The 25,883-nt window shown below is 35.9% G+C and overlaps 1 protein-coding gene across 4 annotated transcripts in view; it reads right to left on the reverse strand.

The window, feature by feature from the left end:
- Positions 1-25,883, reverse strand: part of EML5 (EMAP like 5) — a 124,473-nt gene that overhangs the window by 36,311 nt on the left and 62,279 nt on the right. For 2 of the 4 annotated variants that reach the window (XR_011047910.1, XM_068397597.1), the window contains exons 16-27: positions 25,623-25,716; positions 23,529-23,629; positions 21,441-21,643; positions 20,074-20,185; positions 18,911-19,038; positions 17,041-17,182; positions 15,083-15,235; positions 14,092-14,223; positions 12,994-13,082; positions 12,040-12,216; positions 10,911-11,112; positions 9,086-9,212 (exon numbers count right to left, since the gene is read on the reverse strand). Coding sequence is in view for 3 of the 4 variants with exons in the window: in XM_068397597.1 (XP_068253698.1) it covers positions 9,086-9,212; positions 10,911-11,112; positions 12,040-12,216; positions 12,994-13,082; positions 14,092-14,223; positions 15,083-15,235; positions 17,041-17,182; positions 18,911-19,038; positions 20,074-20,185; positions 21,441-21,643; positions 23,529-23,629; positions 25,623-25,716 (1,660 nt within the window). In the remaining variant the exon portion in view is untranslated. Of the gene's footprint in view, positions 1-7,943; positions 8,647-9,085; positions 9,213-10,910; positions 11,113-12,039; positions 12,217-12,993; positions 13,083-14,091; positions 14,224-15,082; positions 15,236-17,040; positions 17,183-18,910; positions 19,039-20,073; positions 20,186-21,440; positions 21,644-23,528; positions 23,630-25,622; positions 25,717-25,883 lie in introns of those variants that run through there. The other 2 variants (XM_068397598.1, XM_068397599.1) reach the window with 2 other exon arrangements.

Genomic DNA, 25,883 nt, shown 5'->3' on the forward strand with positions numbered 1-25,883 from the left:
CTATGAAAGACTAACTCTATATCGATTCAGAGCAGTGGAACTGGAATGCAAATTACAAGGATTACGTATTTTTTTCCCAATTAAGTTTCAAGATGACAACTTGTGCATTTAAAAGCAGGAATGTTGAAGGACACCAGAATACATTATCCAAGTAATATATTTTTAAGAGTGTTAAAGCTGAAGGTATTTTTCATTCACTATTTAATGTGCAGGAAAGTGACTAATGGCATATACAACACAGTGGTCATATAGCTGCATGTATAACTGGCTGCATGCTCAAAAACTGTGTGCAAAAGATGGGAAGGAGAGCATGAATAACATTTTGGGGTGAATGCACATATGGATGGGGTCAGTTTTAACATGTGGAAGGAGAGTTCCAGCCATCTATCACAGGGGGAATAAATACCTTAATATGGCACTATAGTTTCAACATGAAAACAGAATTGGTATATATATTTTAATATTTCTTATTATGAGACCATAAAAATGGAATACAAGCATTTTGAAGTAGTTTGTGAAACAAAGAAATCACTTTTTCATGTTTTTAGACATAGTTTGAATATTATTGATACTACCACACATGTTGTCTTGTATAATGTTGTATTTCACTCCCTATTTTTATTATTGATGCTGAGTTATTAACAGAACAAGGGATGGTCTTCTGTGGTTAATATAAACTGCTATCAATTCTTTGAGCTCTATAGTAACTTATGACAATGTCAATTACAACACTTATTTCTGTTTTAAAAATCCAAGTGTTATTTTGGGCATGATTTTATAGAGCAAATCACAGCTGTTGGTACAAAAGAAAAAGTCCCTTCCTGTGAGGGTCACCACAGCCACACCTCGTACTTCGGGGGACTTGCAAAGAACTTAGCAACTGATTGTGCACCAGCCTTCAACATGAAGTGACTTTCACTGCCCTCCTCAAAATGTGCTGGCAAGCATGAAGTAGAGAATTTTTTTTGAAAGTAAGGAGGAGTTCTTTCCATTCATTCTTGGTAAGATTTTCAAAGTCACTTGTGAAACTTTAGAGACCTGATTTCCATTAGAAGACAATGAAACCTGGTAGTTTTTAAATACTGCTTCTTGACAGTGATTAGTCATAATTATTTTCATGTGTCCTAAGACTATAAAGTGCCATTTCGTACGCATTAATGTGGATATAGGTAATCTAATACTTAAATAATTTAGCAACATGTACACCTTGACATGTCAGGTGAGACTGTCCCATCAAATGTAAAACAATCCACTTTTGAGGTGGATAGCTGTCCATTAGGGGAGAGAGTGCTAATCTCTATATTTTAATAAATATTATTGAAAAATACTATTTGTAAAACATAGGCAAGTTTAATGGTCCATGTAGTTAATTTAATATTGGTAGTTAAATAAATAACTAGCTTATTGTATGGAACAGAACTACAATGAATATATATACATTTAAAATTTGTAATACAGAAATATTCTGAAGAGTGACAGGTGCATGGTATAGCACCCAACATGACAGACGGCTTTTTAAGGAAGATGGGAGATGACAGTAAAATATGGACTAGATAGCAAAATAAAAGCATTACCTGGAACCTCTTTTCGGCAGCAGGTGGGAAAGAGAAAAGGATTACTTATACAAGTTTGGCTGAAAGCTAGGTGCCAGTGAATTATTCATAGAAATAATTACTGACTTTCTGGTTTGTTTACTTCTTTTTACAAGGAGATTATTCACAACTTCATAGGTTATGTAAATCTATTTGTACAGAAAACTCCTATTCACTTAAATGGGAATTACGAATATGTGTTGGCATGAGAATATAATTCTTACAAATGATTTCTACTGTAAACAGAGAAAGCAAGCAGAAGCAGACCCAAAAACCTCTGAAGTATATTAAGTGTTTAAAGAGTTGGCAAACACAACACGTGAATTATTGAAAGAAAGGTTGTGCAGGTTTAACTTCCCAAAATGAGCTGATGGATAGAACAGTCAACTCACTATTAAATACAGATGTTCAAGTTCACTCATAAAAATACATGCAGTTACACTAAAATACAATTATCTCAGCTAGTCAAAATGTGTGGGGTACTAAGCACTGCTGATATACTGTTTTTTCATGATTATTTAATTCCATTTATGTTGACAGAAGGTATTTCGGCATCTGTTTCACAAATTTCTTGCACTGGATGGGTTTTCTCAGTCACGTATGATGCATACTCCTATACTTTGACTAGCAAAAAATCATTATTAACCATCAGAATATATGGGCGTGGCCTAATATTTGTGCTATGCATGGGTACTTTTCATTAGTCTGATTAGCATGTACACTTCCTTTGTTTTGATTTGCTTTTCTTTTAAGAACTACCAAGCAATTCCACTGCAGCAAGGAGGACACTAGTTATCAGTCTTTTTCACTTACAGGTGAAGCAAAAATAATTTTTCTCTCATCTGTTCGGAAGAACTTTCCAGGAAATTAAGAAAACAGTGTTAACAACTTATAAATGGATTTCCCCCCCCCCCCCCCGCAGTGAAAATAATCTGTTTCACTGAATCTCTTCTAATTAGTTCCAACTTTATTCTGCAATGCAAGACTGATGCACTATTTCTTCAGATAGGAAACAGCTAAACCTTTTCTCCCAGAAAAATTCAGATGTATCTTGAACAAGTTTTACAGTCAATACATGCAATTCTTCAAGGACTACAGTCCACTGAACCAAATATGTTCATATAGTCAGAGGAAAATTTGTAGATTTCATTTGGCAATTTCAATTCTTTAATCTCTAGTTCTACTTTTTCAATCTTATGATTTAAGTATAAAACAAGATTTTCCACATGGACCACATGTGACATATCTAATTATTAGCTGCCAAATATTTACATATATGGAGATATGACTGGATGCCTAATTGGTACAAGGCAGATTTCATAAAAGGCTTTTGTGCTGTCTTCATCACTGAAATATGCAAGACTTATTTAGAGCTGTATTCAACCTATCTAGCAATACGCCTGTGTGTCAGTTATCCTCTTCTTGAGGTCTTTGATAAATGCATATTGTTCACGTAACTTCCTTGGTTGTGCTGATAAAGTCAGTCTACACAGATCATAACCCAAATACACATCTTCCAACCCTCATCACTGGGCCGTGCAATCATTCCTCTAGACATTTCTTTCCTGGTCACATCTGATTATTTTAGTTGCAAAACGAACAGTTTTTTTTTCCTTGCATTCAAAACTGCAGATTATTTGGCAAACCTTGATACTTCGGTAATTGGCTTTTCGATTTCTTCAAAGACATGAGTTTTAGCTCAGCTTTGAGAGGAAAAAATAATCACCTCAAACTGGTAAAGGGAGACCATTCCTTTCCATAATGTTGTTCTAGTCTATTGCTAGTGCTCAGAGGCACAGTAATACAAGTAACTAATGATAATGAAATTCTTGCTTGTGAAGAATGAAATCTCCAGAAATTTCAGGGTTTTCAATCTCAACTGCACTAACATACATTCCAAAGCACAGAAACCGATTCACAGAAAGGTTAGCTTCAAAAAGCCCTGCTTTCTTTCTAAAACTGTTTTAAAAAAAAAGAGTTAACTTTAAATTTGAACTTTCCTGTAATCTCATTTATTCTGCAAACATGGTGAACAGAGAGAGGGAAGAAGCTGCCAATAGAAAGTCCCTTGCTATAATTTTTCATTCCTGGCTTCTCTCCTCTCCCAAATCACACAAGTTGACAGAGTGAAAGTAGAAGGTAAAGCTGATTTTTTGCAAAACCAACTTCGGAATTTGTGCTATTTACATTCATATCACAAGTCACTAGACTGGCAAGCAGAAAAATCTAATTGCATTCTGTTCATTTATCCAAAACATTGGAAGATGTTTGTATAAAGTCTCTAAATTTTTCTTTCAGTGGCAATTACAAGGTGATAATTGTGAGGTTCAGACAAAGGAAGCCTCATTGCAGTAGCTTCCTCCCTTTCTCACCCCCTTGGAAGTACAATTTAGGTTTATTTACTGTCTGTATCAGGTAAAAAAAATTTTCACTTCTGGATCAGTAAAGGACTAGTTTGTAAATAGTTTGTTAGTTCCCTTCCCACTGTGAATACATGAGTATCTAAAATAGTTATGTATTTTTGCATATGCCCTTCCACATACAGAAAAAATCCTCAAGACCACAATGCCTGGTTTTGAATTGCATCTGGGAGTGGATGCAGAGCATCCAAAGAATTTTCAAAAGACATAAAATACTGGGATCTTCCCACACAAGAAATCTCAGCATATGGACTGAGTAATGGTATCTACTAAGAAAACAGGATAGTGGTGACTATGAGAGACAAACTCTTTCAGAAGTTTAAGTTGCTTGCAAGTCTTTAGTATGGTAAATTTATGGTGGAAAATTAAACCAGAATTCCTGGTTGTTTAGTTTTGAGATCTCTTGGTGCAGCCATTCTTATCTAAGGTACATTCATCAGAGCATCATCCCTTTGACAGTGACAAATAGCGAACACTTCAGGGAGTATAAGAACAGACTAAGAATGGAGTGATATTCTCCAGATTCTTCTCCCAACCTTCAGCGATTTGCAGATCAGGGAGTAGCTGAGCCAGAAGTGTTTTCAAAATTAACTATCCATAATGGATTTTTCTTCTGAGCAATTTACCTAGCACAAAAACATACTAGGAAAGAACTTTTAGTAAAGGATAGAAACAGTTCCAATTTATTTTGTGCTGCTGAATTTCCACAAAGTTATTACACAACCACATTAGACACACAGTAGACATCTTTTCACATAAAAATAATATATTTTAATATTATTATTCAGAAATCATAAATAATTCAAATTATAGATATAAGTGCTGCCTCACAGCCAATGTCATTTTGTGTTTTCAATAGAAGTTAAAATAAATATTCCAATGTCAATGATATATTATGGTAATTTTACTACTAGAGAACAGCATATCATTAGTAGAGGTAGCCTTAAACTACACTGCAAGCAGACCTTAAACTAATTGAATCCAAATGAAATCTTGAGTCCTAGCATCCGTTTTTCAAAAAACATCCCTGAAATTTAAGGCTTCAACGTATTTCTATTCAGCATATCAACTTTTACAGCACTAGCATATGTCATTTTCAAAAAATACCCGTCTCTCTCATTTTCTTTCAAAAACTGAATTGCTTAGATAAGATCGTTAGGGAAAAAAAAAGTCCCAGAAAAAGTGGGGAAAGTCATGTTTGTCCTGAAGGAAAAAATAAAGGCAGTGCTGCCTAGAAGTATGAGTTGATGCAACTCACATCTCAAGTCAATGTGTTAGCCATAAAAATGATCAAGACACAGAAATGTCCACTGCTCCAAGTAAACTCTGCTGTTGTGAAGGGGAAAATAATTATTTTTTTTTTAACATCTGTTATTTCAAGGAAAAAATTTATGAGCAAAACCAGAAAATTGAGAACAGAACAGTGACTCTGTTGGAGAGCAAAAATAATCACTTGTTCAGATTCATGTCTTGGGAATTGCATTCACATCTTGAATTAAGGGTCACTGGAAGAAAATTATTATGCTACTCCAAAAGCAGAATCCCATGTTCCATACTTCACAGAGAAGTTACCTACCCACCAGACTGCATTGTTTTGCAGCCTCTTTTGCTTATTCTCCCTTTCTGACCCTAGGGATTCTTTCATCCCTTTCTGCAGAGCTCTAGCAAAAAGGAGTGACAATGTTTTGACCCACTTGGTGATGTGTATTTGAATTTTTGATAGACTAAATGGCCTAAAACTCTTATTTCATATGTCAACCTACTACTTACAACATAAAAGGTGACATCAACTTAACCTTTCTAATATTATTAGAATCAAAATAATTTTAGTGAATCGATTTTTGGTACCCAATTGAGTAATTTCTGACTCTAAATCCAGGTCACAGTCTCAGACCACAACTCCTGGCCTCATAGATGTGCTTTTGTGAGACAGAAGTAGGAAACAGATGAGATTTCAGGTATGCTTCTTCCTTTAGTGTTCTCCTATTGTTTATCTCATTTAATACTCTGGATACTGAAAATCCTATTCCTTCTATATAGAGGGAACTTCACTATTCAGCTAGGGTTTATGAATTCCACTTCAGCTGTCAGGTACAACAATCTTAAGTAGTAACTACATTTTTTGTATAGTCTTTAAAGTCTTTCTACATAGCCTTAGAGTTCAACTATCTGGTAATATTTATCTCAATCTTCTCCCATAGAGAATTAAACTCTTCCTACACTAAAAAATCTGAACCTAAAAGAGGTTCAGATACTTTCTCACAAGGAATCTCCTTTATAAAGAAAGTCAAAATTACTTGAAAAACATTCTCAGAAGCGCATTCTGCACTGGTGTGCACCTGTGATCCTAAGAATATAAGGATTCCAATAAAGTGTTACTACAAGAAACGTATCTCTTCTAATGTTTGGCAGTCAATACAACAAGCCTACACATAACACAGAATGACACAGAGGTACTACCCACACTCTGAGCAGTATACCCAAATATCCTGTAAATGAGCAAACAGAATAAAAGTCTCTATAAGTTATACACGCTCTGTATAACTTACACAGGAACATTGACTTTACTAATACATGTGTTTAAAAGCATAAAACCAGAATTAATTTGATAAAAGTTGCTAGTGGTATGATCTAAAATTTCGATGAAGACAGTGGCTTTCTTGATTATGTCAATTTGTCTGCAGAAGGATACACAGAGATTAACAGAATTCTATCTGTCACCACAGGGATGTGATTCCATTGTGGAAACAGGGTCCAGGTAGGTATGGGAGGGTTTCTCCTTTCTTAACCAGTGTAGGTCCAAGTGTCCTGGCAGCTCAGTCTACAAGCCTGAAGGGTGGCCTACAGCCTAAGGATTTGCTGTGCTACAAATATAAGAGCATGTTTCTGAGTATGCATATATTCTAAACGGAGTATGTGCAAAAGCTCACTACCTAATGCAGGCAACTAAGCTAGCAACTCTTCATGTCATATGAATGCTATGTGGACCTAGCAGCTCAGATCCTTAAGTGCATTGGTAAAATGCTACAGCCAAGTCAACAATGCTCCTCTCATCCCTCAAGCTTCATTAGCTCCAACTCAGTGGTGCAGACGTGGTTATACTGCTCAAACAGCCACTTCAGGCATCTCTGCAATGTGCTCCCTGCACTTTTTATTCCCTGTTGGACCTCTCCACCAACGCTGTGATATAGTTTTACAGAAGTCCACAAGAAGTCAGGCAAGCTCTCTGACTACAGCTACTTAAGTCAAGCTGTTCCTTAGCTACTCCAAAGTATTGCAAAAAAGAGGATGAGGTTTGATCACCTTCTCCCAAATACTCTGTTTAGCACTCACTCATGTCTACTCAGACTGAGAACTGGGCTTATTCTTTGTCCTTTATCCCTTTTCTACTCTTTAACAAGCTACTATTTATTAGTAAAGAGTAAAAGCCTTCACTTCTATTTCAAAGTATAACTACTTTGCCAAGCAGCTTAAGTTATTAAAATGTGTTTGATCCTGGACTTTGTGTAAATGAACTTACCTCACTACCCCCTGCCTTCATAGGAAGCAAAAGGAAAGGGAAATAAAAATAAAATTAGTATCTATGGAAGTAGACTTACTACAACATTTACCAATCTTACACAATATTAACTTCGGGTTTATTCTTCACAAAAACTTTTCTTTGAAGTTTTAGGGCCCCAAACTTAAACAATGAAGGCAATGGAATTCTTTCATGAACTTTTATGCATTCTGAATCAGAACCTAGTTATCTTACTACAGAATTAATTTTCTGTAATATTTTATTTGAAACTGAAAAACACAACTCACTCAGCTTGCAGAAACAATTATTGAAATACAAGAGGGTACAATTTCATTTAAAAAAAAGAATCTTTAATCACAGCTTTCATTAACAAGAGTAAATATAAGTCTAAAATGTTGATACCATGCACATTATTTCTTTTTTGATTTCCACATCAGATACATCTAATTAATAAACAGAAAGACCTTTTCTTATTTCAAATGCAAGACAGGGAGCCACAGCTTTATACATAGGCATCCGTTCTCTCCTTCAGCAACATAACTTAAAAACAAAAGACAACACCAAAACTCCCAAAACATCAGGTTGCATTTCTCAAGAAGGGCATCACAGATCTGTCAGCTTCACTGTGGAAAGAGGCATGTGCATCATAACAGAACTCCTCACATTCCTGCAGGAAGTTTCCAATCTGCTGTTTCTCCATGTCCTTACATCTAATTATACTGTCATATGTTTTCCTCACTTCCCTCTCTTCAATACTAGTGTTCCTCAATTGCCACTGTATCCTGTCAGGAATCTCTCTTTCCTTTTCCCTCACATACACTGTCCACATCTATTTTGCTGACAACAAACAAAAACTTTCAGGGTTGTGCTCAATTGCAGATTCTACAACAGATTATGTTCTAGTGGTTATAAATTCTTTTTCTTATTTCACATCTACTTTACCTGCTGGTCTTATCCTACTCTGCTCCCCACCCCCTTCTCTTCTAAAGCATATGATAGTGAACCAAGCAATACAACTAACACTGCAAAGCAATCAGCTTCATTTTCCAAGACTTATTAATAGAAACTGCAGAATCACCGTGGATAGAATTTCTCAAAGAAAGGTAGAAGTTATCTGGAGATAGAAACAATGCAAGGACCAATTACAGCTGAATTAATTTGTTGGCAAAAACAAAAAACTGAGAGTTGTCTTTCAATAAAACGATTGTACAGGTTCATGCCTATAATGCCATCACCAGATACCACTCAGTATTTAAGTTTAAAAAAGAACATAATATCAAACACCAGCAAATAACTCAATTATCTCAAGAAACTCCCCGAACATAATAATATGTATACATCATTTGTAGTCTTTTTTTCTCTCTGAAAAAGAGATACAGCCTAGTCCTCAGGCAAAAGTTTTAAGTTGTTTTTTTTTTTTTCTCCAAATAAATATTTCCACTCTTTTTATACATACCCTTTTAAGCTGTATATGTATTCCAATATAATTATGTTTTACTATTAATTACCTTTTCAGATTGCTTTCTTGGCTAGAATTGTAATTTAGCAATTACCTTTCATCTAAGGTTGGCTCCTTTTGTTGCAGATGAGGCTTAATTCCAAACATTGGTCTAATGTTTGTTGATAAGGCTTTGATGGTGTAATTAATTTCATTTTCCCTTGTCACATCACTGTCATAACCTAACAAAATCAGAGTGAACAGTATCAAAACAAACTAAGATACCAGAAAAAAAATTAAATCATAATTTGTGCAGGTTTCAACAATGTACTGGATTATAAGAACAAATATACCATGTATTATTAGTAACATAAATACACAACAGAAAGAAAGTAGCTGGGAATCATGAACATTGTTAATTAAAGACATTCTAAGAAAAAAATTCCCTACAATATCTTTGTGGATGAAATGATTAACAGATTCAAGGGACATTCAAAGCTACTCCTTCTGCTTGGCAGGCCTTAACTCAGGGTCACTAAAAGGACCTCGCTACATGACACCTGCTGTTGAAATTCTGGAAGATTTAGTGCCAGGTTATTCTCAGTTTCAGGATCCATCCATTAGGATGGTATCTATAGGTTCTGCACAGCACTCCTACACAATGCTTAGGGACACTCAGGCACATCAAGATGATGTTTAGTATAGTAAACACAGAAAAAAAGCTAAATAGTGACAGGGTTGTTACTTACTCTCCACTTTTTTTTTTTTTTTTTTCAAAGATTGAGACTACTAATGCCAACTTTATGAATAGTTCTTAACTCTAACTGAAATTAATAGGAACTGATGAAGAAAAACTTTTGTGGAAAAAGATGTCAATGTCTTTTCTTGTAAAGCTTAACAGACTTCTCTTTCTTTTAGAGTATTTTTGAACACATAGCTTAAGCGGGTTCCTGTGTAAAGCACCAGAGCCTAGGGAAGGTTATCAGGCAAAGATGTGCTAACAGGTCATAGGCAGAAGCTGAACAAAAACTCTGAAGATTGCAATTTTTGATTCAGAAAGCTGAAGCTGACCAAGTTCCCTGTACGCAATTAAATGACTTTGCAGATGTAGTCCTCAATATTTTTAAGCAGAAAGACAGTGCATAAAAAGTCTTCTCCAATGAACGTTTAACATGCCTCTAATATTTAGAGTGTCTCTGGTCATTTAGCAAATTTTAGTGAAAACTGAAGTTCACTTATTACACAGAACTATTTAAAGAGTAGCAGTGACAGTTTAAAAATGCTTGAAGACTGAGGAACTGACAAGGAGGAAAAATTGCACTTGGGAGCAGAGAGAACAAGTTTGGAGGCTCATGAACCCTTAGAATTATAACATGAAAAGGAAAACATTAAGTATGGCAAAAACAACAGAAGTTAATTCTATGAAATGTAATTAACACTTTATAACTATTGGTATTATGATCTTGCAATAGATTGTTCCATATATGAACATCAGTCTACCTCAGTCTACTATGCTTTCATACTATGCAAACAGATGCTGTAACATCAAGATAATGATGATCTCACATTATACAGATTTCAACATAATTCCATTAGAATTACTGCCCAAACCTAAACTGTGATGAATGTATTTTTCTATATAGATTTTTGGAAGTTACCTATAACTGGCACTTAATATTTTTTCATTTAAAAGATGTCGAGTCCTTTTATATACTCTGACTCAAAGCAGTAAGTCAAACACTTCATTATAATTTTCTTCACAACAGTTTATCAGTCCTTTGCCCAAAAAGAAATTTTACTTAACGTTTTTGAAGCGTCTTCACTATTTAATATTAAAACAATCATAGGTAAAACTTGATTATTTCTAAATCAGCAGTTTTCCATTAATAAAGTCTTCTTGAAATATCATAATCCAGCTAGTTTTAGAAATTATTACTGACCTCCATCTTCTTCAGAATCTAGATCAGACTCTTCACTGTCACACTGTCTGCTATCCCGATGTCCTTCCATCTCGTAAGTCCACAGCATTAAAGAGGTGTCTGCTCCTCCAACAGTGACCAACAAACTGTCATCATAGGTCCAACGAACATTTGTTACATGGGTACTGTGAGCAACATACCTCTTAAACTTCCCAAACTTTCCCTAAGAAGGCAGAAGAAAAGGCACAGATCAAATTTAACCAGTCTGCTAGATAAAACTGAAATGAGTTGCCAGTGCACAACAACATGTTCGTAACTTCTTTACAGTTTATGCTTCAGCTGTTTTGCATTTGTATCTATCACATGATTTGCCAAGTTCCTCTCCTATAGCAACTTCATGAAATGTTAACTATATCTCCACACCAAGTATGCAGATATAAAGAGATTCCAGCAATAAACACTGGATGGCTTTTCCTAAGAGAGAAAATAATCTAACAGATTAAGAATAAAATGCACACAGAATATTTTGAGTCCATACTTGCCCATTGTTATCATCCCTAGCATGGCAAAATATTCAAAATTGAAGACATATTTACTGATAAATATACAGGAAAACTAGAAAGGTCCTAGACGAGCAGTAACAATGTGCTCCTGGAATGGCTTTTCTATGATGTATGGTTAAATAATATTAAAGCTCTTCATCTTAGAGAAAAACTACTGAGGTTGGACAGAATGAAGGTCTATAAAATCATGAGTAAAATAAAGGTGAGGAAGAAATGTTCATTGTCTTCCAAAACAAGAGCTTAATGGGCTAAAAATGACACTGATAAAAACCACACTGAGGATATTAATGCCTAACATATTAGTAGACAGTGCCTGTCCCATTCCCATTCTTATAGGTTTTCCTGTGCATTTGCCACTGTCAGTGACAGGACACTACATGAGATGGCTCTTTAGTCTGACCTGGAATGGTCATTCTTACTAACCGAAAGTTTAATGCATTGCAAATTGCAGTGTAATATTGAATGCCTTCTTTGATCATAAGGACAAAAGTATAAAAGCACTATTTTTTTCTGAGTGATGAATTTTTAGTTTTGAAAAGGCAGTTTTATTTATCAATCGCCTCCATGAACAGCTGAAAATTACTTACTTTAGCAGGGTATCGAAACAGTTTCACAAATCCAAAATCATCTCCTGTGGCTAATACTTTACTATCACTAGTGAGGCATGAAGCAGTTACATCTGTGACTTCACCAATTATTGGCCAGATTCCTTCACAGCAAGAGCCCAAAACACTTGTCCATGATGCCCAGCCAATCTTTTCTACCTACAAAAACAACATGTTTGAGAAAGCATGGTTCTTCCCAGGTAGTTTTCTTCCATATCTGATTTCAAGAAAAAGTTCTTGCACTGAAAGATACATCCCATCTAAAAGATAATATTTTAACATATTAACCACTTATTTTCTGACTATTCAGGATTTCATTCAAGACCCTTAATTTCACCTCTATTAACTTCCAGTTCCAAAACCTCTAGAAGTATTTACCTGCCCTTCCAGACTAGAGAAAACGAATTACATTTTTCAACACTGCCTTTCAATCTCATAGAAAATAATATTTGAAAATTATCCATTTTCACTCTCTGCCCTATGACAACACTCTGTGTCTGAGACAACGATATTATAGCTACAATATACTACACTTGCCTATGTGTATTGTGTATACTCTATTGCATTGTTATGTAAAGATAGACACGAGGTCTTCCACAGCAAGGTTAGGGCTAAGTAATCTGCAATAGGTTTTCAAAGGTGTTCAGGTACCAAAAGAGGCATCCTGAAGTTCAGTGAGATCTTCGTGAGTGCATAAGTCAGTCAAATGTCCATTTTTTAACAGAAGAGACAAATGTGATATGTATAATTCTGATTACATTACCTAATTGAAGAGGCTGCAAAAAAGGATAAAGGAGAGCAAATGCCTAAACAGAAGCTTTTTCAACAGATCAGTCAAAATTGTAGTTTTATACATCATTCCCTCTTATGTGGTATAGACAGTTGTATCATAACTCTAATTTGCAAACAACTTAAGAAGGCAGTCTATTTCCTCACCTCCAAACTAGGAATTGTCTGTTTTTTCCCACGAGGAGCTTCAAAAAACAACTGCTCTTTAGCACCAGTGTTGACTTGCAAGAGCTTCCCTATAAAACATATTACATATTGTATATTAACATTAAATAGAAGATTCCATTTTACAAAAAAAAGAGGTTATTTTGCAATTTTTGTTGCTAACAGCATTACACAAATTATTTGTTTCCATTGGAAAAAGTTGCATACATAAACAGTGGATCTGGAAGTATGGGCTTCTGAAGATCTGAGTCCTTTGACCCCTTAAATTCACAGTCCTTCCTCCTCTCTTTGAAAACTGTAATAATGCATCACTCTTCTCTCCTGTTTATGGTTGTCCCATCAGACGGTACACAAAATGTACTGGGTCTAATTCAGAGCTTGTCTGTGACAACTGGCCAACCAGTACACATGTGCTCTTGGGATTGAGAAGCACATATGCTGCCTGGTCAATGGCTGCTTCCAAGCAGCTGACTTCTGCTTGCCTTTATACTACTTCTTTTCTGAGGGAAATACTCATTAATGTTTTGGTCCTCTTCCTGTTTTCAAAATTCTCAGAGGAAGCTAACTTATAACACTCTTCAAACTAAATTGGACTGTTTCAAAAGCGATTATGTAGAGGAATAAGAGCAGGAGCGAACAGATTGCACAATTGTACTGCATTGGTTTTGTATGAAACAGGACTAAAGTTAGTATTTAAATTAATCATGTATAAAGACCCAAGAAGACAGAAAATATAGTCTTTCTGCTATTTTTGACAAGGATACATATTCCTGAGCTACAGATGGACCTGTATTATGCAGTACATTATTCAAGAAGTAGAAGTCAAACAATAAACACAGGTGTAAAAAAAATCCCAAAGAAACCAATCTATAGAGACAAACTCTTTTACTTCAAATTGCACAACTTCTAAATATATGTAGTAGAAAAAATCATGTTTTCATATTTAGATGCTGTGAGCATATTCATAAACTGAAGAAACAAATCTGTCAGTGATACCATAAATTCATATTGTAGATGTACTGTATTTAGTCTATAATGTAATCAGTCTTCCAGTAGGTTTTTAGAATGAATGCTACTTACCTCTTACGTCCCAGTCCATGTGTGTGATATAGCTAGAGGCTCCCTTGCAGATGCCTACTCGTTTACTGCTCATTACATTGTAAATATCTACAAAGTTGTCACAGGATGCCACAGCTAAGTACTTTCCAGCCCCTAAAACACGTCAGTAGAAACATAAAATGTTTTCAAAAATTGTAGTGCTCTGTATCTTAAACACAAGTACATTCTGGAATTTAGCTATATGCAACTCAGATTTCTTTGAAACGAGCTTGATAATTTATACATAGTCCCTGACAGACTAATGTTCATATCACGTAATCAATATCAGTATGAAACATACAACCATTACATCATTACATCTTCAAACAATAAAAACTATTTGATGAAATTTTAAACATTTGTTGTGCTCAGAGAGCGGAAAGGCTTAAGTAACCAGAAGGTAATGTTGCATGAGAATTGGTATCAGTAATTGGCATCAAATTTCTCCTACAGAAGAGTACTTTCACTGAAGTAGTATTATTAGTTTAGGCCACACACCAGAGTTCCTAAATAAGAGCTGTACTGTTTGAAAAAAAACTAGCCCCACTGGGAGTGCTACGCACTGTAGGGGGAAAAAAGAAGAAAAAAGATGACACTTTTGTGCCAGAACTTACTGACACATCAGTTTCAAGCATGCTCATTAGCTAACAGTAACCTCAGTGAACAGCCAAACTTATGCAGCTCATCAAGTGGAACCCTAGGGACTTAGGCAGGCTGCTGGATGTTCGTGATTTAAAATTGACTGTTGCATTTAGGAGGTTACTATGAGCAAACCTATTCCAATAATCTCATCCTTAAATGAGCAACACAGGACTTCTTATCCAGTATTTTTCGAAGTGTTAATATTAGTCTTGCTGACTTATTTGTTACATGCAAAAGAGTACTACAAATCTCTACCTTCTTTTATCTTTTAAAGGTTATAAAGCTTGCTTGAACAACCTTGATGTAAAAATCTTCATTTTAAATCACTTACCAGGAGAAAATCGTATCTCTGAAATAACATCTTTCCTGTGCTGGAAAGAGACTAGATCTTCCAGGGTATCTGCATTAACTATCAAAAAACTTCCATCATTGAGACCAACGGCTAATGCTTTCCCATCAGGAGAAAAGCAGCAACATCTACCTCCTATGAGGAATACAGAAATGGCATTCAGGTACATTTACAGTGCATAATCCCTCTTTTAGATTTATTTTTCCAGTAGCAAAGGAAAGCTATTCTTATAGTATATATTTTAATGGATTTTTTTAGATGCTGCCAAGATCATTTCCAAGCTCTACATCTGTGATAGCACACAGAAGCTATCGGCAAATCGACAAGTACACAGCCTCGGAATCTTCAATTACATTTATTTGCATATTAAGTGTCATATGTTCTACATTAGTAATACAGATTAATCACCATTGTCTATACATTTTTAATTTGCTCTCCTTCTTAGTTGTCAGTTGTTCGTTGCCATTTGCTCTGGTAAGGAGAACACAGCTGGAAACGACCTTCTGGACTCACAGAATCCATTCATTTCCTATCACGGTCACTATGTCATATAATCCTTTTAATAAACAAGTTTCAAGTTTGAAAAACAGTTTAATTTCCAATTTAAATTTATGTATAGTCGGCTCATATAGATTTGTTTCCATGCCAGAATTTTCCATTAGTGTAAATATTTCTCCCTACTATTTGTTCCTCCGCTTAACTTGTAGACAGTAATCTGACTTAGCTGACTCCACCACAAAGCTTCTCTTTCATTATCCTGTAGCTCCTCTTTCTCCATACTCAACTTAGGTTTAATTTCATTCATCTGAACACAGATGAGAAGCATACACCAAAAATATTCTGATTAGTCTCTTGTAAATTACATGAATACTTCAAAATGTCCCGGGAAAAATAACTCACTATCACACATAATTGTCATCCTGTGGTCGGGTAGAACATCCTGAGCCTTCTGCTCCTCAGTTACTCCTCAGCTACACATTTTTCTTACAGTCATCGAGTCTTGCCTTTTTTAATTACCAAATATTATCTCATTTCCATTACTGCAGTTTGCAGAAGTATCCAGCTCTTTCTGCAGTGTACACAGGTGCTTTTTAAGATCACCAAAGCATCTCAAAACATGCCTCATCAGCAAATGAAGTCATCACAGTCCTTATTTTTCTGCCAAAACTACTCTTAAAAATATTAAGATAAATATCAGCTTTAAGACTTGAGCAGAATTCACCAAGTTGAAACTTTCTTGTTTAATCCCTGCTTGTGCCAGCTCATGACTCTTCTTACACTTACTTTATTAATCCAACTCATCTTCAATTAAACTTCCTATAAGGTTTGGATCAAAATGCTTTACTGAATGCCAAACAGATAAAACCTATTGTATTCCTTTGTCTAGCAAAGCATATAGATCATTAAAAGCTTCTTAAGGCCAGTCTGGTCTAAACCTAAAAAAAAGTCTCCTTATGTCACTTACAACAGATTTTCCATCTATCAAAATAGAATTTAGCTATACAGGAGACAACAAGTAAGACTTTTATGACTGTTCTCTTTCCTTGACATTCCAGATTCTTCTGATGTTCACAAAGAAGAGAAATTCAACATTACTTCTAAGATTTCTTCCAGAAATTTCTAGATTCAAAGTCCTCCACCACTCAAAAAAGCTTGCAATACTATAAGCAACATGGCAGATTTATGTAATTGGCTCAACTTTTATTGTAAATTCACTGACTTAAATATGTTACAATTGCAAATAATCTTAAGAATAGTATTACAGAGAAATCTTTCGTACAGATTCATTATCTTAAGGGTTACATAACTCATGAACATGGAATTGATAAAATAATCTGAGGAAAGAACAGAATTTATTCAGTCTTGCTTTTGAAAGATTCATAATGCTAGTAAATGTCAACTGAATTCAGTGAAATATTTTTTCATACTGAGCATCTTACCCTTCTTCAATTTGCGAACAGCTAACATACAATGGCTAGGAGATAAATCCCATATTCTTAAGGTTTTGTCATCACTTACAGTGGCACAAATAGGTAAATGAGGATGAGTAGCTAGACCCCAAACTTCCCCCTCCATGTGACCCTGAAAAAACACAATGAATCAGATAACTTTGTATTTGAAATGGAAATAATAAATAATACATTTAAGGAAGTTAAAAAAAACAGAGAGAGAACACACATATCTTTAGAGGATAATAAAAAAAATCTGAATAGAAACACTGAACACCTGAAAAAAACCTCACCCTGCTACTTACAGTGAAAGTGCAAGTTACAGTAATTAGTACTAGAGAAAACTTTCCCCTGAGAAATAATCCTTACACACATCTATGTCAATGACAGACAGTAGGATGGAGCACAGCCTCAGCAAGTTTGCAGAAGACACCGAGCTGAGTGGTGCGGTTGACATGCCTGAGGGATGGGATGCCATCCAGAGGGACCTGGACAAGCTTGAGAAGTTGGCCCATGTGAACCTCATGAGGTTTAGCAAGGCCAAGTGCAAGGTCCCGCACCTGGGTCAGGGCAATCCCCGGTATCAATACATGCTGGGGGATAAAGGCATTGAGAGCAGCCCTGAGGAGAAGGAATTGGGGGTACTGGTGGATGAAAAGCTGGACGTGAGCCAGCAATGTGCGCTCACAGCCCAGAAAGTCAACCATATCCTGGGCTGCATCAAAAGAAGCGTGGCCAGCAGGCCGAGGGAGGTGATTCTGCCCCTCTACTCCGCTCTCGTGAGACCCCACCTGGAGTACTGTGTCCAGCTCTGGAGTCCTCAGCACAGGAAAGACAGGGACCTGTGGAGTAGGTTCAGAGGAGGGCCACAAAAATAATCAGAGAGATAGAGCACCTCTCTTACGAGGAAAGGCTGAGAGAGTTGGGGTTGTTCAGCCTAGAGAAGAGAAGGCTCTGGGGAGACCTTATTGTGGCCTTTCACTACTTAAAGGGGGCTTATAAGAAAGATGGGGACAAACTTTTTAGCAGGGCCTGTAGCAAGAGGACAAGGGGTAATGGTTTTAAACTAAAAGAGGGTAGATTTAGACTAGCTGTAAGAAGAAATTTTTTACAATGAGGGTGGCAGAACACTGGAAGAGTTTGCCCAGAGAGGTGGCAGATGCCCCATCCCTGGAAACACTCAAGGTCAGGCTGGATGAGGCTCTGAGCAATCTGATCTACTTGAAGATGTCCCTGCTCACTGCATGGGGGGGGGTTCAGACTAGATGACCTTTAAAGGTCCCTTCCAACCCAAACTATTCTATGATTCTATGATCTAGATTTTTTTCTTTACCTTAGGTTCGAATATATTCTTTAAAAAAAATCAAGTTCTTTACATACTGCATTGGCCACTCAGAAGGGTGAAATAAAGATCTGCAGCTTTCATGAAAAGAAAATCATATGATGATACGATGTAAAAAATCTGTTTTGCAGTCAAGCTTAAAGAAATGCAGTCTGTTTGGTATGGCAAAGAACCTCAAGGAGAGAGCTTTTAAAAATAATAAGAGTAACCAGTACTCAGAAAAAGTTAATAAGGAATTTGGTGGAGGATCTACTGTTTCACACACTTTTTTCTTCTTAACAGAAAAATGATCTTGGTCTGTTTGAAAGGATGAACTTGTTGAACAAATTAGTACATGAAATTCTGTGATCTGTTTTGCTCATTAAAATGAGTCATAATGGCCTAGCTCAGCATTAAAAACTATGAACTGATGGTAACTCGCTAACTTCGCTAGTAATCAAAATGCTTGTTATTTCACAACAGCCTTTACTTGAGAAATAAAATAGTGTTTGTGGTATGGAATATTCGATTAACATGTACCTGAACCAGCAGAGTTATTGGTCCGCTTTTATCCACCTCCAATATTTCACCATTCTTTGTGCCCACTAAAATATGACCATGACCTAAAGATATGGCACGTATAGAAGGATTATCTTCTAAGAGGAGACCTAGAACGTTAAAATGTTAGAAGACAAACTATTCTCAAGTATGCCTTAAAGAGGATTTTTTCACACATATGCACATCACATTCTCACTGTAGAAAAAGATACTCAGTAGTAAACAAGTAAAAACATTTCTGCATGGAAGAACTTACACATTTGGATTCATTTGGGAGTATTTAGCAATTACCTAACTGGCACTAATCTTTCTTCTCAATCGAATATCTCTGAGGTTTAATCAGCCTGACTCATTGGCTATCTTAGTGAAAAAATGTGCGTGTGAAGTATCACCTATACTACTATATTGCTAGCATTTATGGTACCTTCAAATCTAGCTTTTTATTAAACAGATAGGAGAATGAGATACTCTGGAGTAGAATGTTTTAGTTAACGGGTGTTTCCATTCATGATTTTTGAAAAATCAAATCATATACATTAGAACACTGCAAATGTAATTTTAAGGCGGGAGGGTGGGTGGGACAGAAGAGAAAAGGCTATCCGGAATGTCAAAAAGGGCAAACTGTAAATCAGCACTAAGATCAAGAATAAATAGGAATGATAGGAATGAAAGTGTTCTTAATTTCAAAAGACATATGCATTTACAGCAAATTAAGTCATAAAATGTACTAATACCTTACAAAACTAACCACAATTCTGAATTCCATTCCTCCTCCACAACAAAAAAAGATCAGACAAGATACTTCATGATTAGAAATATAACAGGCTTTTTGGTTGCCACTTTAAAAAAAAAAATAATACAGCTGTGTGGTAAGAGACTCGAGGTTAAATCAATTAATTCAGGCAGCTAATAAGGTAAATATAATGATCTGCATCTACCAAATGTGCAAACAGACATAACAACATACCATTTTCCTACCAACAGAAAAATGACTTATTTAGAATCAATAAAGCTAAAACAGTAATTTTTAGTATTCGTTATGTCAAATGTGGATTTCCTCCTATTGGAGAAAGCAATTCCACAGAAAGAGTTTTCTAAAGGAAGTATTTTAAAGAGAGTAAAAAATAGGATAAAGTCTGTGTTACCTTTAGACCCAGGGGCCAAAGCAGCCCTTTTGATGGCATAAGTTTTGAGACAACGTTCAAAGGTATCGTCCCAGAGAGCTACTACCCCATCCTTCCCTCCAGTGACAAATCCCTGGCAAGAAAAAAAAAAAAAAAAAAAAATAATAAAAAAATCACTATAATCATTTAGTATCTTTCCTTCATTTTTCAGTGATTTCTGCCAATACTGAAAATGGATTATATACAACACTGTAATGCACAGAACTACAGATGTTAGAGATGAAAAGATCAGGAGCAACAAAATGATTGAATTCTCCTCCTGACAAAGGCAGAACAGTTCTGTACAGTCCACGTACACAGGCTGGATTTAAAAGTTCTAACCAATAAGCTTCTACCTATAGAAAAATAATTTAACTGACAAAATGAAATGTTTTCCTCTATATTTAGCCTCAATATCCCTTTGGCATTTCACCTCGTTACTCCAAGCCAAACTTAGTACCATACACAAAGATTTGGGGGTGCTGATCGACAGCCAGCTAAACGTGAGCCAGCAGTGTGCCCAGGTGGCCAAGAAGGCCAATGGCATCCTGGCCTCTATTAGGAATAGTGTAGCCAGCCGGTCTAGGGGAGTGATCGTCCCTCTGTACTCGGCACTGGTGAGGCTGCATCTTGAGTACTGTGTCCAGTTCTGGGCCCCGCACTTCAAGAAAGATGTTGAGGTGTTGGAGCGAGTCCAGAGGAGGGCGACCAAGCTGGTGAAGGGTCTGGAGGGTCTGACCTATGAGGAATGGCTGAGGGAGCTGGGGTTGTTTAGCCTGGAGAAGAGGAGGCTCAGAGGTGACCTTATTGCAGTCTACAACTACCTGAAGGGAGGCTGTAGGGAAGTGGGAGTTGGCCTCTTCTCCCGGGCAACTAGCGATAGGACAAGAGGACACAGCCTCAAGCTTCGCCAGGGGAGGTTCAGGTTGGACATTAGGAAGAATTTCTTTTCAGAAAGGGTTATTAGACATTGGAATGGGCTGCCCAGGGAGGTGGTGGAGTCACCATCTCTGGATGTGTTTAAGAAAAGACTGGACATGGCACTTAGTGCCATGGTCTAGTCGACAGGGTGGTGTCAGGGCAACGGTTGGACTCGATGATCCCTGAGGTCTCTTCCAACCTGGCTGATTCTGTGATTCTGTGATTAGTGCTTAAATTGTTCAAATATATGCATATTTGTGCCATTCTGTCTTCAAAAATTATTTACAGCTATTTAATGAAGCAACAGGTATACTTAATACTGAAATCATTAGGACTTCCCTTTGGAGAATTTAGTTCTTGCAATATGAATAGCACATGCTTTGGACTTTTTTGTCCAGACATCAAAAAACAACAAGCAGTTTATTTACTTTTTCCAATGCGTGCATGCTGAACACAGGACCATCATGTGCTTTGACAGTTTTTAGGAGAAACACGTCTCTCCAAATACACACATCCCCCGTGGAAGTTCCAGAGAACGCCATCTCTTCAGTCCAGCCATATACTGCACACATCATTGTATCGGTTCTTCCCAATGCACCTATGCAGCCCTTTCTCCCAATTAGTCCTCCACCTGGTTCAAACCAAAAGCAAGTCATCAGATGTTTGCTTAGAATTATTTTCCAAAAACTATACAACCTTACCCAGAGCAACAAGTCCTTTTCCTCTGGTTCACCCATGCTCCCAAAAAACTGAGCCTGAGAAGAGTTCTCACAAAAGAAAATTTTTGTACTATTTGGCATCTTTCAAGAAAAAACTTACTTTTAACTTACTACTTGAATCTGGATTTGAATATGTACATATACCCACACAGACATACAAAGAGAATGTGCATTTGTAAACTTGCATCTAAACAAAAAACATCTACCACACAGTCCACAGAATTTCCTAATGAAATTAAATTGAAAGAAAAAAAAATGTTTAAATCTTGACATCCCATTCTTTTCACGGTATGTTCTCAGTGAGAGAATTGCTAATTTCATTTTAGAGGTTTGCTACATTGGCCGCTGGATAATAGAAACATTACAGCTATATACATTTTAAAATTCTTTAAAATACCATACCTAAAATAATTTGACAGGTATAACACATAGTAACTTTGGGCTAGAAAGTCAGATTTACACTTTCACAATCCTCAAGAGAAACTTCATGTGCATAACACAGAAGCCCCTCAGGATCTGACACTTCGTACTGTTCTCGTACTTAGAGAGGTAAGGTCTCTGAACCTCTCTGCCATTACTTGGCACTAATGAAAATTTAGTCCAAAGCATATACTTTGGTGTTACTTCTCACATCAAGTGCACCTGCACTAGTGCAGGTTTCAGACACTTGGCATTTGCTGAGGTGCACCGATACTCTGCTCCTCACATTAACACTGCTAAGTGTGTTTCACGGTGACTGCCTTGCCAGTGTGCCATTGTAGTTTGGCACGGATGGGCTATAGCATTAGAGAAATTTGATTCCTGCCGACTGAGCAATACCAGAGGGAAAAGAGGCATGTTAAACAATTTCATTTCTTTATTCAAAACCACCATCTCCAGGCTTGTATCACAGTTAAGATTACTTTCTAAAGAATTTATAGTAATTCGTTCAGTAAGTATTCTGACACACTTTGTTCTTTCTATAGCTAGCAAGCACAATTGTTAAAATTAATAATTTATATAGACTTCAACCGCTTGCTGTCAGGCAACCTTGATTAATTTCTGTTGGAGCCAGAACTGAGAAAACTAGTGTCATTGTTTTCGTCACAGACTTTTCTCTCCACAGTTAATCTTTATCAATGACTCATGTGAGTTCATGTGCATAAATTCTGAATAAATAGTTAGAACATTCTTAGCAGATAAGCTAGTATTCTGTAGCACATATGTCTTTATATATGTTTTGAGGCTTGAAACAACGAAGTTCACGCTAATACCAGGGAATGGATTTTTCACTCTTCAAAATTTTTCAAGCAGACAAAGCAAGCTGCTTTCTCTTGGTTTTTAATTGTAAGTTCAACAGAGATATCTAAACAAACAGGTCTCAAGTGGCACATGTATCCTCTTCAAGTTCTCTGTCTGAATTTTTATATGTGGATTTTTATAACCTTAAATTTATGTTTGTGTTTCTCTATAACATACATGTTCTCAAGGTCCTTCTTCCATAAACCGTTCTATAATTTTAAAGCAGCTCTGTAACATTTTCAGATGTGCTATATTATTATTAGATATAAAAACAGACAGTAGGAAATCCAGCATCCTTTCTACTTGTATAGCTCTAGCTCCATGGCAAATCGGTCTTAAAAAGAATTCCCACTACTGCCATAATGCCAATTAACATTATTTCTACTAGGCCAAAGCTAACTTAGAGAGATATACAGAGAAAACATTTGCCTTTAGTGTATGAAACATACTATTAAGAGATGCAATATTTATACTTTAAGTAACAGAAAATGATGTAATTCTGAAAAGTTTCCTTACCTGCTCTACGCCAGAATTTCATGTGTTTAATTCCAACTGTAATCAATTTATCAGGCATATAAGGATTAATCTTAACAACAAAAATCTTATCTTTGCTTCCCCTGAAATGCAAAGCAAAATATTTTAAATAAAAATGTAACTATTCATATTTTTAAATAGAGAAGGTATACATTAGCAAAAAAAACTATCTTGCTAACATTTACTTCCAAATCATTAACAGTAATTTATTACAAGGAGGAAGAAAGCCAAAGAACTAACATACTGAGCCCTGTTCTATTTTCATTCTTTCAAACCCTTCAGTTTCCAAAGCATGTGAGTAATCATGTTACTTCAGAAATCCACTAGGTGGCATTTTCATGGCTGAAGAATATATATTTGCATTAAGTTTAGGTATATGGCATTTAGACCTCTGAGAGCCCATAATGAAACTTAAAGGTTTAAAGTTTTAAGTCTTCTTTAGAAGTCTCTCGTTTTGAAAATAAATTGCCATTCTCATCCACCTTTTAACTAATTTTTCTTGTTAGAATAAAACATATGCTGCTATATCAATTTTAAATGGAAATTTCAGTTGTTTCTAAAAACATTAAAATCTGTTGTGTGTTTTAGATTTCTTACTATGCTTCTATAAAACCAATGCCTTGCTTTAGTCCTATTGTTTGAAAAACAGCTTTCAACTATGTTTGCTACCCATACAAGGAAAGAAATGCTTACTAGTAGGGTTTTTTTCTTTAAAATGTAGAAGAGCCTCTAATCCCTAGTTTTTGCTCCCTGTTCAAGAGTGGCAATAATCTTTTACCTTCTGTCATTTGCAGGCCACTAAATGAACTAGTAGCAAAAAGCACGAACCAGTTTCTTTCCAAACTCACACTGTAATCTTCAAAGTATAGATGCTGCTCTCAAAAATCCTATTCAATTCCTCTGAGTAGGTAGGAGGAAAAATACTCTAGAAACTAAATCCAGTATAAACTGTTTAAAGTTTGATTTAAAAAAGGAATTAAGTGAGATTGGTGGGTTCAGAGAGTAGGGGGATTAAAAAAAAAAAAAAAAAAAGCTGGGAAAAAAAACACGTGAAAGGCAAAAAAATGAAAGGTCCAAACCAGTCTCTTCAGAGAAGCCAAGCTAACTGGGCTGACAGATAACTGGGAAGGGAGTACTCTCTATCTACATCATGTATTCAGGATTTTCATTCCTCAGTGGGTAAGAAACTAAAAGCATGTTTAAAAAGAAAATGAGAGTAAATGTCATTGAAGAGCAATAATGAATTTAATGCACAAAAACGAAGTTGAAACTTTTTAAATTGTATCTGCAGAGAACGATAAATCCCTTTCAAACCTACCTAAAACAATATTTAAAGTATTCATACTGATTCCAGACAGAGTGGGGGAAAAACCCACTCACGTTACTGCTCTATTTAAAGCAATAGGTCCTTAGAAATAACACAGTCAAAGGTTTCAAAAACATTACTCAACATTAGAAATAAGATTCTGTCTTGGAGATTAAAACTCTATTTAATAAACATATATGAAATAATCTGTGCAGAGTCAAAGAAACTTCCAAAACATTTAACCTTTGAAGGTTATTTAGTCCAACTTCCTGTTCAAAGCACAGCTAACTCCAAAGTCAGATTAGGCTGCTCAGGAGTCAGAAAGGAAAAGGAAAGAACCTTGAAGAGAAGAGAACTGAGCAAAACAACTGCAAACTACGATCCCAAGAAAGACAAAACCTCTGATGAAAAAGATCTGAAAAGCAGAGCATACATCACCATCTCTGGGAGGGCCAACAAAAGCACACAGAGTGAGTTTTAAAGAAATTATATCACAACACATCAACAAAACACAAATAAACTTTGTCATCTATGTCTTCTTTCTTCACCAGCTGAGCTGTCACTGTAATAATTCTTGTTGACTATCATAGCTTCAGGTTTTTCTTCCAAAGAAAGTTTTAAGGCTGTGCTAAATGTTATCACCTGTATCAGTTAAGTGATAGAAACTGCTGATTTATTAGAGAACTATTATTCTTTAATGAATATATTTTGCTTACTGTCATTTAAGAGTAAATCCAGGTACAAATTTTAAAACAAAGTTAAATTCCTACCTTACTGCTGAAAGCTTTTCTCCTTTCTTCCAATCCCAGAGTACAACAGTGTGATTGTCGTCTATTCCAACAGAAGCCAATCGTTTCCCATCCGCTAGAAAAACAAATTTATGACTAAGAGAGTAGATAGATAAAATTATGTTGCAATAATAAGAAACCATATTAAAGAATATAATATTTGTGACGTTATAATAATAAAAATGTACAGATAAATAATTGTATGACATGTGCTTAGAGGCACATCTGTCATCTGTTTGCTTT

Source organism: Nyctibius grandis, chromosome 4, assembly GCF_013368605.1.
Source record: "Nyctibius grandis isolate bNycGra1 chromosome 4, bNycGra1.pri, whole genome shotgun sequence".
NCBI classification, from domain to species: domain Eukaryota; kingdom Metazoa; phylum Chordata; class Aves; order Nyctibiiformes; family Nyctibiidae; genus Nyctibius; species Nyctibius grandis.